The sequence below is a fragment of the Cynocephalus volans genome, chromosome 1 (genome assembly GCF_027409185.1).
Source record: "Cynocephalus volans isolate mCynVol1 chromosome 1, mCynVol1.pri, whole genome shotgun sequence".
Lineage (NCBI taxonomy): Eukaryota > Metazoa > Chordata > Mammalia > Dermoptera > Cynocephalidae > Cynocephalus > Cynocephalus volans.
Window position 1 is genome coordinate 205,470,842 of NC_084460.1, and position 13,390 is coordinate 205,484,231.

The 13,390-nt window shown below is 47.6% G+C and overlaps 1 protein-coding gene across 1 annotated transcript in view; it reads right to left on the reverse strand.

The window, feature by feature from the left end:
• Positions 1-13,390, reverse strand: part of TMEM163 (transmembrane protein 163) — a 233,641-nt gene that overhangs the window by 2,386 nt on the left and 217,865 nt on the right. The window contains exon 6 of the mRNA XM_063087773.1: positions 8,451-8,562. Within this exon, the coding sequence (XP_062943843.1) occupies positions 8,451-8,562 (112 nt within the window). The remainder of the gene's footprint in view (positions 1-8,450; positions 8,563-13,390) is intronic.

A 13,390-nucleotide genomic window follows, 5' to 3' on the forward strand; every position in this document is an offset into this window, starting at 1 on the left:
GGGAGACGGCTTCAGGTGGCTCCTGGGATCTCCCTGTGACATGAACCACAAGGCTCCTCACCTGCCTCAGCAGAATGGTGGCCCCAGGAGAAGCTCCAGGTCCCCCTGCTCTGGCAGTGCTCCAGCAGCTGGTCTGTGCAGGCCAGCCACCTCTGTGACAGCACCTTCATTCCTGGCACCTCCATCTGTGTGACAGTGCCCTGCTCCTGCTGGACTCTAAAGCCCTAACTCTGGGTACAAGCAGGAAAACAGAGATCAAATCACCTGTGTTCCTAGGAGACAGGTTCTAAATGAAGAGCAGGAGGGGAGGAAGAATGTTGGGCAGAGATGACTGGAGCAAAGCCTGGTGAGACCCCTGCTCAGAGGACTCAAGGGGGGGCATATCAGTGGGCTGCTCCCCAATGATGGGACCAAGATGAATAGGGGCCTGCACGGGCATCTCAGGGACTGGCCTGTGACACAGCCATGCACGGGGTGCCACACCCTCCTCCTGCCCCGTCCCTCAGCTGCTGCTACCGGCTTGTCCTCCTCAGAGCACACAGGTGTGAACAAGAATACCTCGTCTTCCCAACACCAGACCTGCCCCCACCTGGAACAGCTGCATCTCCATCCCTCCCCACCTCTCTGCAAGGCTAGCCCTGCACACCCGTGCACCGCGAAGGACCTGGTCCCTGCAACTCCTCTGCCTGTCTCCTGGGCCGTCCCCCATCCACCTCCTTCCTTGACCCCCTCCCTCCCCCACCGCAGCTCCCCTTCACAAAACCCACTGAAGAGCTGTCTACCATGCTGCTTCCCCAGGCACCCCTCCATCCCTTCCTTCACCCTATTCCACTCAGGGTCCCTCTGTCCCAAAGCCCTTCCCGTGGTCATCCATGTCACCACATTGCCACATGCAATGGGTAAGTCCCCTCCTTCCTCTGAGTCGCCATGTGAGTGCCCCAGGCTCAGTCTCTGAACTCCCCACCCCATAAGCCAGTATCTCCCAAATTTCTATCTTTTGTCCTGACTTTCCTCTCAGCTGCAGGAGCACTCACATAAGCATCTTGAACTGAACATGTACAAAACAGAAATCTTGATTCCTATCCCCAGATGCCACACCCTGCAGCTGCTTTCTCTGTAAATGCTGCCACCATCCATCCAGCTGCCGAGGCCAAAACTCTAGCAGCCCATCCTTGACTTCTCACCACCCAAGCCCTCATCCAGCAAGTGGAGCTTGCCAGCTCTTCCCTCCACACTCACTCAAGCTGTCTTCCTCTCCCCACCCCACAGCCCCCACCCCCGCCACCATCGCCCCTCACCTGCACCCCTGCAGCAGCCCTTGGCCACATCTCCCCAGTCCCACAATCCATTCCCCTCACAGCAGCCTGAGAGCCAGAGTGACCCTCTGGAAGGAAATCACAGCCAAAACCCTCCAGGAGAAAAGCCACCTGTTGCTATTTCAAACCCCATCCAAATTCCTGGGGGTGGACAGACCGGAGCAATCAGCCCCTCCTGCCTCTCCCACATCACACCCGCTTTCTCCTTGTTGGGCTCCAGCCACACTAGAGCCCTGTGACAGCCACCCTGCACTCCCTACAGGGCCTCTGGAACTTGCCACCAGCAGCAGGGCCCCCCCCCTCCTCCAGCCCTGACATCTCAGTCCCTCGGAGCCCCTAAAGCGCTACCTCTCGACCCACCACGTCCTCCTACCTCCTCCTCCTCACTGCAGTTGACTTTTCTCCATAGCTTACCACCATCTAACATGCTATTTTGGTCATTTCTCTCTCACTAGAAACCTACGCTTAAGGGCAGGAACTTTGTCTCTTTCCTTAGGGCCTGGTATTTATCAAGGGCACAAATGTTCACTGCATTCATTACCAAATTAACAGATGGAGGGAGGGTGTGGGGCAAGGCCTTGGCTGTGCTGTCCCAAGAGGGAGCCACCCCTGCCCAGGCTCTGATGATCTGTAGTCCTAAGAGAAGCTGGTGATGCTCAGAAAAGATGCAGAGAGAGAGAGTTTCCCCAGATAGCCACTAGATGTCCACTCAGCTCCACCGAGTCACCCCTCTGCAGCCAGCGCCAAGGACAGCCCTGCCTCCAGTTTCTGACAGCAGGGTCCACCCATGCATGCTCCCCTGACGGGCTTGTGGCATGTTCACCTCATTGCCCACATCTCCTAGGAGGGGACTCCTACCTGCACTGCTGGGCCCACCTTCTGCCATGACAGAGCCTGACTCACCTCAGCTTCATCCCTTGCAAGCCTGCATGAGCACGCAAGACCAAGCTCACAGGGACTGGAGAACGATCCCGCCATCCCACAACTGCCTGGCACACCCCACAGGATTTTAGAGCCTTCCCAGCCACTGTCATTCAACGTGAAGAACCCCCCGCACCCAGCCCCCGCCCATCTACCACCCACCTTACCAACCGCAGCTCACAAGGCTCGGCCGGCCACTCTCCTCTGAAGCTCTCTCCCTGCAAGCTTGACCCTGTCCCTTCAGTTACAACCACAGAGCTGCTTGGGTTTTTTGTTTTGTTTTGTTTTGTTTTTCAGGTTTAGAACTTGGGATTTATTTTAACTTTAATTCTGAATGAGTCAACTCTTTTGTAACTCTAAGAGATATTTCATGATAGTTCATGTTGTAAAGTCATGGTCCTAAACTTACAGTTTCAAGGTGTAATTTATAGAAGACAACGTCTAAAATCTGTAACAACAGACTAAGAGAATAAGAAATTTTGTTCCCCTAGAAAGCAATCATAATTTTTATTGCTTTCACACTTGCTAAAAAATAAACATGGAAATCCAAAACTTATTATTTAAATTTGAACTAACTCTAAATTAGCTATTTACAAAAAATACCTTTTACAGAAAGGAATGCTTTACCAAAAAGAAAAAAAGATGCTAAAAAAATCTTGTTGAGAATAAAAATGAAAAACAAAAACAGTCTTTTGTTAACATTACTAATTAGAATGAATAATTACATAATATGAAATCAGTAATCAGTAGTAGCTAGTGAAAGAAAAATAAGTTTAAAGTGGCCATGTAGTCTTGAAAGAATTAAAATCAGAGTTATTCAGTAGTTGATTATTTACCAGTTGAAAAGTAACATTTCTGGGTATATTTTATGTTAGAATTGTATAATATTTGTGCAATTTAATATTTTGTATGTATTGAAGATTGGACTGTTCTATTAATATAGTACTTGTTTTTCTTATCCAAGTCTTTGTTTAAAATTTTATATAATGTCTTTGCATTTACTTTGGTCTTAAATAACAGCCTTTTGAGATTTGTTACTTGATCCAGGGGCAGCATTTGACTTACTTGAATTCTCTTGTTTAACAGGCTTATTGCTAAGTTGGCTGTCTAATATACAACCTGAGTTTTTTCATAGGTCCTTTGATTAGTCCTTCCACTTGGAGGAAAAAAATAATAAAAAGAACTTATTAACATTTGGCAATTAAGATAATGCTGTTTGTGCTGTAATTTTCTTTTTAAATTCCAAGTTTATAAAGAGATGCATTTGAGATCACTGAATTTAAATTTTTCTTAATAGGCTTTTTAAAAATATTATTGTTTCTTATCATGTGCCCTTTTCTATATGCATCTCATATTTCAGTAAAATGATTTAAAGGTGGGGGAGGGGAAGAGAGATGAATGTCTTTGAAGCTGTTCTAAAGAATAAATGCTGTGATCAGTTTAAGAACTCATAATGGCACAAAACAAAGGCTGAGGCTATCTTGTTTAGAGGCTCTACAAGTCTGGCTTTAATGACTAGAACAGAACCTGCGTAATTAAGCACATTAATTTTATGCAGAATATTCTCAAAAGTTTTTCATGTGCTTGAAATATCATCACAGACTCTGGGTATTTTAGAGTTGGAAGTGAGCAAGGGGAACACTCAGCACAGACCCTCCTTTCACAGAGGTTTCCAGACTCGATCCACCTGTCCCTCCAGGCGGGAATGAAGCCAGGCCCAGCTGATAGTTCAGAACTTTCCCCAAATGCCCTTTCACAGTCTTCCTCTGGTCTGTAATATTAATTTGTTCTATGAAATCATTTTACCTTAAATCACACAGAGAAAGCTTCTAGTCCTCACAGCAATAAACACATGTTGACTAAATATCCAAAGCAACAAAAGCAAATTATACAAGATTTACTGCGCTGTACAGCATTAAGTGGGGAAGTCTGGAATATGCCCGCGGTCTCCATCAGCCCCACCCTGCTGTCCCTGAAGATCTACTTGCTGGCTCTAGGGACACACCCCAGCAACAAAGGATCAGGCAGAGCCGGCCTGACATGATTCACAGGCAGCTCCAGCTCGGGAACCAGCCACCCTGCCAAGGGACAGGTGAGGCCAGCCTCCCTCCCCGCAGGAGCAGCAGTTCACTGAAGCTGCTTCCTTCCTGGAGAGCAGATGCTTGTCTCAGCCCAGGCCAGGGTAGCAGCCACAAAAGATGCACCTCAGAGCCATATTCTCAGAGAACCCACCACATTAATGACAGTACAGCTCCCCAACCCATCCAGCCCCGCCCACCTTCCAAAGTGAGGAAAGACAGAGAGGAGATAATTACAGATTGCTCGCTAGTTCTGCTAATCAATGAATGAGTAAAGCCCAGATCCCAGACAATACAATTAGCAGGAGGATGTAATTACTGCTGTATATTTTGCCAGTCCAACACTCCCACCAAGCAAGGGACTGCAGAGCACACCAAGTCCAGGGCCTGTATGGGGAACAGGTGTGGGGATGAACAGCATTCTGACTCTGTGTCTGTCTGTCTCTCTCATCAAACCCCCCTGGCCAATTCATCCTGAGCCCTGCCCACTTCACAAATATCCCACCACTTCTCCCCACCACCTGCTGAGCTCCCCACACCCCCTCTGCTTCAGCTCCTACCTCCCTTCTCTCTGTTCTCCACCACTGACGACTGGAGGGCCCTTTAGAAAACATCAATCATGTTACCCCATCTGTTTAAATATCTGGAAAAACCCCTAATCTGAGCCTGGCCCTTGAGTCCTGCTGTGACCTGCCCTTGCCCACACCCTCCTTCCTCACTGTGCCCCTCCGATGCCCCAGGCCCTCTCCCAAGACAGGATCCCCTCTACTGGGAGCACAGCTCCTTCCTGCTTTTTGCCTGTTTGTGGGACAATTTTCACTTAAACCACCCACTCTTCTTTGTAATGACCCCTGCTCCCTGGTTCAAGAGTATGATGGAAATATTGCTTATGTGTGTGCCTGGTTTTGTGTGTGAAAATCAGTCAGAAGTTGTTTTATTAGAAAAAACATACTTATTATCATTGGGTTCTCCTCTGGACACCATATAAAATGGTGGGAACTTAGAAGTTCAGTGAAGCCTAAATGGAAATTTTGTATCTGGAATATCTATAAGGAAAAACCACCAGCCAAACAAAGCCCAGCGTTCTGAGACAGGGGTCAGGCTCAATGGTCATGGGTGGGGACAAGGGACAGGGCCTCCTGCCGGTTCCACACTTGGGCTTCTGACAAGCGAGTGCTTCTGCACCCTGACTGCAGCCAGCTGAGTGGCTGAGAAGCTGCACCTCTGCAAGCTGGAGCGGCTTTGCGGCTTAACAGCCCAGCTGGGAAGCGGCTGCGGAGCTGCCTGCTGCGCTCACACGGGGAGCTCAGGAAGCCTCCTGAGGCCTGCCCGCCCCGCCCCTCGTGTTCCAGGTAACAGACCTGGGGAGAGGCAGACACAGAACACACGGCTTAGGGAAGCCAAGGCCCAGCCAGCCCTCTGCCCTGTTCAGCCCTAAGGACCTGGGCCCCAGCTCTGTCCCTCAGGGTGATGTAAAGAGACCTCGAAGGTGGCTGGAAAATCCAAACGCAAACACCTGCCTAATACCCACCCATTCTTCAGCTCTCAGCACAAGCATCCCCACTGCTGTTCATCCCTAAGAAAACAAGGACTCCATGACAAAGGAATACATTTTCTTTTTTAGATTACAAAACACTAACCTACAAAACTCACAGTGGATGAACACCCTGTCCCAAATTCTGCGTCTCCTGCAGATAGGAAAAGCCACCCAGATTGGCCTGGTCTTGTGTAGGACAATATATTCGGGTCAGCCTGATGCAAACTGCCTGTAATGCCATGATGTCTTGGTGGGTGACAGAGATCCCAAGCTTAGCCAGGTCGAGTCTTCAGGTTTGCTCATATGAGGTACTTCAGAAAGTTCCTGGAAAGATTCATATTATCTTTCAGATCTATTTTTCCACAAACTTTTTGAAGTACCCTCGTACTATATTCTCTTGAAACTGAAACACGTTCCTTAGATCCAGTTCTGGTAGAAAGAGCTACCCATTTATACCACAGAGGTTATTTAAGTTGCAACCCCACCTTTGGGGGCCCAGGCAGGATGCCTCACAGGATAGGGCAGCCACCTGAAAGGGGTGATTCTGCATTAGGAGCTGGTCTCTCCAGCTAAGGTGGCACCTAGCAGAGGGTCAGGCACAAGAGACTTCCATAAGTCCCACTGCCCTGGTGTTACTGCAGCATTATGCTCCAACAGCATCAAAGCCAGGACCTGATGTCAGCAGAATCCAGACTGCCCCAGCCTGACCGAGGAAGGCCATGTCAGGGGTTCATCTGGGAATCTGAGGAGCCTGCAGCGGGCCTGCCTGCTACATGCAGAGGAGCCTCAATGCTGCCAAAAAGCAGAGTCAGGAAGAGGAGGGCTCCAACCCAGCAACCAATGCTTCTACTAGTTTAAACAGCTTTTACTGTCTAAAAAGCTCTGGTTTCATACAGACAAAAGTCTTCCTCAGCCCAGGGAGCAGGTGGCATCTTGCAAGGGTGGAAGGAAGGATTCTGAGGGCTGCTGGTCAAGCAGGAGCGCTGGGCATAGCAGGGCCCACCTTCCCTGGGGTGACACTGAACTGGGCCCTGGGGGTGGGCATGGAGGCACTACCAAACCCCAGTGTGCACCGCATGGACTGGGGCGCTGGTGTAAAATATACATCCTGGGCCCCAACTCAGTCCCCTAGAACAAGAATCTTCAGGGGTGAGGCCCAGGAATCTGGGTTTTTAACAAACACCCCAAGCTATTTTGATGCTGCCAGCCTGGTAGTGGTCAACTGACTGGCATCTGGGGTCCCCTGGTTTTGCAGTCAGGATGTCAGGTCATGTAACACCCAACTTCTTCAGGCGTGTTCCTAGGAATCCCCACCTACATCCCTGCACATGGGTGATGCTCTTCCCAGGGCAGCTAAGGTTGAGAAGCTGGGGGACCTCCTCTCGCCTTCCCGAGAGACAGTGTTGCAGCTCGAGAGTGGGAGTAGGCAGTGGGCACAGGGACTATTGGCACTTGGGAAAGGACAACCAGCCCACCCATCAGGGAACTGTTGACCCCAACCCCTCAGACCCACCAGCACCTACCCCTGCCAACAGCTCTGCCCACCTCTGTGGACAGATCCTGAGCTCAGTCCCAGGGTTGACATCACTTTCACTTCCTGCCCCACTGTCAAAGCACAGCAGGGTGACCCATGGGATGAGACAAGGAGGCTGTGCCGTGTCACCATGCCCCATCTCTTGGGCAAGTAGTGCCCTGTGCACCACCATCCTCTCCATCCAAAACCACAACAGTCACCCACCCACACTTGCGGTCACATTTCACATCTGGAGGAACCTTGAGAGCTTGGGAAGGGGAGGGTTTCTAAAAAAAAAAAAAAAATCCAACTATTTCTGCTCTATTTTATGCAGATTCACCCATCAACGCACAAGCTTTTACCTACTTTAACCTCCCACCACTTTGCTCTGACACCTGGACACTGCACACGCTCAGGAATGAATAGAAATAAAATGGACCGGTGGTACTGTGTCACAGTTCTTGTTTACATGCCAGCACTGGTTTGGGACCTGAAATGCAGTTTTCTTGTGTTTACGCACCCTTCTCTCTGTCATCCAAGGGCCCCACAGAAGTCTCTTTCTGACCCACAGGGACACAGAGGAACTTTTCTAGCTGGTTTGAATTTTAAGCAGAGAATACATGGACATGTCCCCAGTGCAGGCACCTGGTAATTACAACCTGAACTCCCGGGTGAATGTGTCTCACTAGCTGGAGGGAAAAACAAGTATGGAAAATTCACAAAGGAAACATTTATAGAATCCAGAAAAGGCATGTGCTTTTTATTTGGAGCAATGCACATAAAACAGACTCCGGAAGCCCTTGTGCTTTGTAATGAAGAGGCTGAGGAGCCCTGAGCCTCTCTGTTAGGCAGTCAGGGTGGAGGTGACTTATGAAGAGTTCATTAAATTCCCAAAGCACAAGACATCTGCCCTGATATGGGAGCCCTGAAAATCATTTAAACAGCTTGACAAGTGGGGAACAGTGAAAAATGGATTCCAAATTGTTGAGTTCTCCTGCAAGACAAGCAACTCAAACTGACCCAAACAGCATTTTCCGTTGCTATGAGCTCAGCCCCCTGAGATCAGGCACACCGGTCTTACTTACCATCTGTTATGAGTGCTCTGCTGGTCAGAACCTTCCCAAGCATAAACTTCAACACAGCCAGGATGCTGCACAGAATCCCACTTAAAATGGAGACACTGAACAGGAAATCGTCCTGAAAGAGAAAGTTCCACATTTCAACAGTTCACCTCCTGCTAGAACAAATCATCTGCAAACCACTTGCCTTAATCTGCTTTGATCCAAGTACAAATAATTGGTTAGGTAAGTTGCCACCAGGTGGGTTGTAGTGCATGCTTTCATACTGCAGTTACCTATGTTACTAGGAATTGGAAAAGATGATCAAAAACAGATAATCCAGATTTATATTTACTTAGAAATCCATTAAGTTTTTTTTTTTTTTTTCCTGTAGGAGATTCACCTTCCCACTCTTCTGGTAAAACGAGTGGCAATCACTGATCGATAACAGAGTTGCTCAGAATGCTAAGAACAGTGTATTCTAAGAAGAGTTTTCTATAGATAGTTTGCAAAGCAGTTGATTGAAAATTCTGGAACACATAAGTGCACCACTGGCCTAAGAACTCTTCAACACAGAGCCAATTGAATTTGCCACAGGGTCAATTATGGCCAGAGCTACGTAAAATCTTATTTTTTCCTTAAATTCACACAAGGCAACTGAGAGTTCAAATATAGCCTTCAAGATAGGGAAAATGGTATCTAAAAATATACTCTGCTATTGACGTTACCTTAACACTTCCCATAAGCTGTTACCTTACCTTTGCAAGCAAATGAGTGATTCACATGTGCAAAAGCACATACCACTGTCTGCTGACATCAAGGCCCATCCGCCTCTTCTGCTTCGAGCTCCCATGCCTCACTCCCATGAGACACAGCCTCCAGATTCCCCAGTATTAAAATGCAACTGCCAACAGAAATCTGATGCAGCATGATAGATATGCAAGGAAATAGGATTCCCCTTAAATAGTTTCTTAAGCAAATTCACTAACCTTGTAACAGAACCTGGGAAGAGGAAGACAGCCTGTTTCCCTGATCTTGAAATTAACAAAGTCATTTGAAAAATCACCTTACTGGAAACAAGATATCTATATAGCATGAAAGTATCTCTCCCAAAATACTGATCATTGAAGGTGGAGGTTTTAACCACATGTTCACAAATTTCCAGGAGGCGGATATTAATCCCCCCACCCACCCCCTGCCCTCAAGTGTGGCTGGACCTGGTGACGCAAATCTAACAAATAGGTCATGGAAAGGGAAAAAGAGAACTTCACAGTGGAGAAATGCAGCAGACACCGCCTTAGCCAAGAGATCAGGTACTCATTCAGAGAGAGTAATAAGGTGTGCTGATAGCATGTGCCCCTGATGTGGCGTGCCAAGGGGGCACTTCTCCTTCAGGGTGTTCTACCCCAAAATCCACAGCCTCAGTTTAATCATGGAAAAACCAAACAAACACAAACTGAGGAACACTCTACAAAAGACCTGACCACTACTCCTCACACATGTCAAGGTCATGAAAGACCAGAAATGACCAGGAAACTGTCACAGACTGGAGACCAAGGAGATGTGACCACTAAATGCTACATGGTGTCCAGGACTGCATCCTGGAACAGAGATAGGTCATTATTAGACAAATTGGAGAAGTCAAAATAGAGTCTATAGCTCTGTTAATTGTGTTATAATCTCATAGTTTGGTAAATGTACGATGGTTATGTGAGATGTTAACATTAGGGTAGGCTGGATGAAGGGTATACAGGAACTCTCTGTACTGTCTCAAAACTTTTCCATAAATCTAAAATTATTTTAAATTAAAAGTTTTCTAAAAATTATCACCTCGTTCGATTTTCACTTTCTCAAGTTATCAGTAAGGACCGTGCCAAACCTGGCCTCTTGGCAAATCCTGTAACCCTATTGTCCATGAGATTACACAGCAGGTGACACAGTGGGGGGTAGGGGAAAGAGACCCTTATATCACAGCTCCCTTTGTGTAGGAACTCAGCCTAATTACAGGAGATGGCACTTACTGAAAATAACATGAGCATAATGCTATGGTCTGAGTGTATAATCCCCAAAATTCATACACTGAAACCTAATCCCCAAGGTGATGGTATAAAGAGGTGGTGGGGTCTTTAGGAGGTGATTAGGCACAAGGGCAGAGCCCTTGACTGGGATTAGTGCCCATATAACAGAGGCCCCAGAGAACTACCTTGCCCCTTCTACCATGTGAGGACACAATGAGAAGATGATCATCTATGAACTTGAAAGCAGGCCCTCAACAGACACCAAATCTCCCAGCACCTTGATCTTGGACTTCCAGCCTCTAGAACTATGAGAAATAAATACCTGTTGTTCATAAGCCACCCAGTCTATGGTATTCTGTTATAGCAGCTGGAACATACTTAGATCCATGATTAAGGAATCACACATCAGCCCAGTCCCAGGTGCTGACTGGACTCAAAAAGCACAGGTTGGGAGACTGAGGCAGTCAGTTAAGTATCATTTTTAAAAAAAATTATCAATATACAATGTAGTTGATTTTCATATCCTTTTACTAATTCCTCTTTCCCCCCTTCCCTCTCCACCCATCAACATCATATCTGTTTATTTGTCTTAACAAGTTGAAGGAACTGTTGATTGTTGTTTCTACTTCCCCACCCCCCACTGTTTGACTGTATATTTATTTGTTTATGTCTATTGCAGCACTATTTACAATAGCCAAGAGTTGGAACCAGCGCAAATGTCCATCATCAGATGAGTGGATAAGGAAACTGTGATATATCTACACAATGGAATTCTACTCTGCTGTAGGAAAAGAATGAAATACTGCCATTTGCAGCAACATAGATGGACTTAAAGAAAATTATATTAAGTGAAACGAGTCAGGCACAGAAAGAGAAATACCACAGGTTCTCACTTATTTGTGGGAGCTAAAAATAAATAAAATACTTTGAGGCTCTAGAGTCAGAGGCTGAATTCTTGCTTTGCTTATGCTACACCAGAAGCCTCTCTGACTCCAATCAATCTCTCCATTTGCAAAGCCCTCATCCTTACATTTCCAGAGGTGAAGAAAGTCTGTGCTCATCCATCCAGACCCTAAGGAGCTGGAGCACACTCCCCAGCCCCCTGAAGCACCTCAAGAAGAGTCTCCCTTGGGGCTCTGTTGGTCCTCTCCCGGGTCTGCTAATCTAACCCAGGGAGTTCACAGCTGAAGCAGGGCTTGGCTGACCAAGGGGCAGGGGCATGTCAGGCAGACCTTTGCTCATGTCTAAACACCATCATTTACTTGGGAAACATTCTCAAACTCTCAGCAATCAGTTCTCTCTTCCATGAATGACAGTGGGAAACCTACAGCCCCTGGCAGCTGATGTGTAATAAGTGGAAGCAATTGTTGTTGAAGGACCCAGACACGTCATCCCCACACTAACCTATTCCACCCAATGGCCACATTAGATGCTAATGGTGAGCTCCAGACAGAGTGTGGTAAGCATTCTTGTAAAAGAAACATTGGGAATTTATTACCTAGAAAAATATATGCATGGTGAAATGTAAATAAATTTCAGAGACTAGGATAGGGACTCTCCCTTCACCCGAGAAGCCTCATCTCAGAGAAGCTCTCCACGGTTGGGTGCCTCTGAGGTCCAGTTCCTAGAGGACAGAGGCTGCTGGGGTTACTGACATAATAAAATCGAAGCACTGTGTAGTAGTTAAAGGCACCAAAGCAAGAGCCCCACTCAACAGCTGTGTGACTCTGGGTAAGTCACTTACCCCTCTCTCTCTTCCTCCATTTCCCCACCCATGGCAGCTGCAGACTGTATGCACAGAGCTCAGCTGGAACTACGCTTCCCAGAATTTCCTTCCTATATGGTTTTGAGTTCAAGTTCGCCACCAGAGGCATCTGCATGAGACGTGGAAGGTGGAGGTGACACGGCAGCCATCAGTCCCTGAAGGTGGTGCTGGGCAGCAGGTGCTGGTGCAATGCAGGTATGCTTTGCTGATCTGCGGCCTCACTTTCACTCAGGAGGAGGACAGCAGCTGGGCCCACTACTCCTCCACAACCCCTCGGTCCCCTCTCAGCTTCTCAGGTACTGAACCAAGCATGTGTGCAGCTTCATGGCAAAAGCTACCAGATGTGCAGGTCAGCGCATCATGGAGGCTGAGACAGTGAAGGTCAGATGCAGTTACAGGCTGTCTTCATGGGCACCAATTTGTCCCTGCTGCCTCTCCACTTGATGCCCAGATTTCCTTCCTGACTGCCAGCCCTGCTGACTTCAGGCCCAACACCAGACTCAGAGGCAAAAGCCTTACATGGACACCTTCACTGACAACCACCATTGTGGAAGTCCCATCCCCACCACAAACCACTTATTCTATATCACTTACAGCAGTTCTGCTCCTCTCTAATCTTGACACGACTTCACAATGATGTTTCAAAGGGCTTAAACCGTGCCCAGCACAGAGTAAATGTTGTATATACAAGTATTTGAAAGCTAAATTTTTTAATGTGGAGAAGCTGATATGTAAAAGGTAGGTTTTTCCTATCCATGGATTATTTCTACCAACCAACCTTTGTTCCCAGGACTGGCTCCAAAGGCACAACTACATTCCCCTCTGGGAGAAAAGAGACTGTGGCTATCTGAGTACCACCCAGAGCTGCAGGCCTCACCATTGCTGAGCTGATCTGCCTCAGCAAAAAAACTAACCCTGCAGAAGAACCTAGAGAGGACCTGGGCTGGCACAGACCTGCCAAAGCCCCTCTTCCAAAACCAATTTCCAACATCCTAAAAGGTCTGTGATTTCCCCACCCAGAGCTCACTGGCGAGGGAGGGGCAAGAGCTCCTCTGTCCACACAGCACCACATGAACTGTTAGCATAAGCCTGCTCCAGACCTCAGTCCCTGTTATGGAATGGATATCTAAGTCCCCCAAAATTCATACGTTGAATCCCTAACCCCCAACTTCATGCCAATAAAT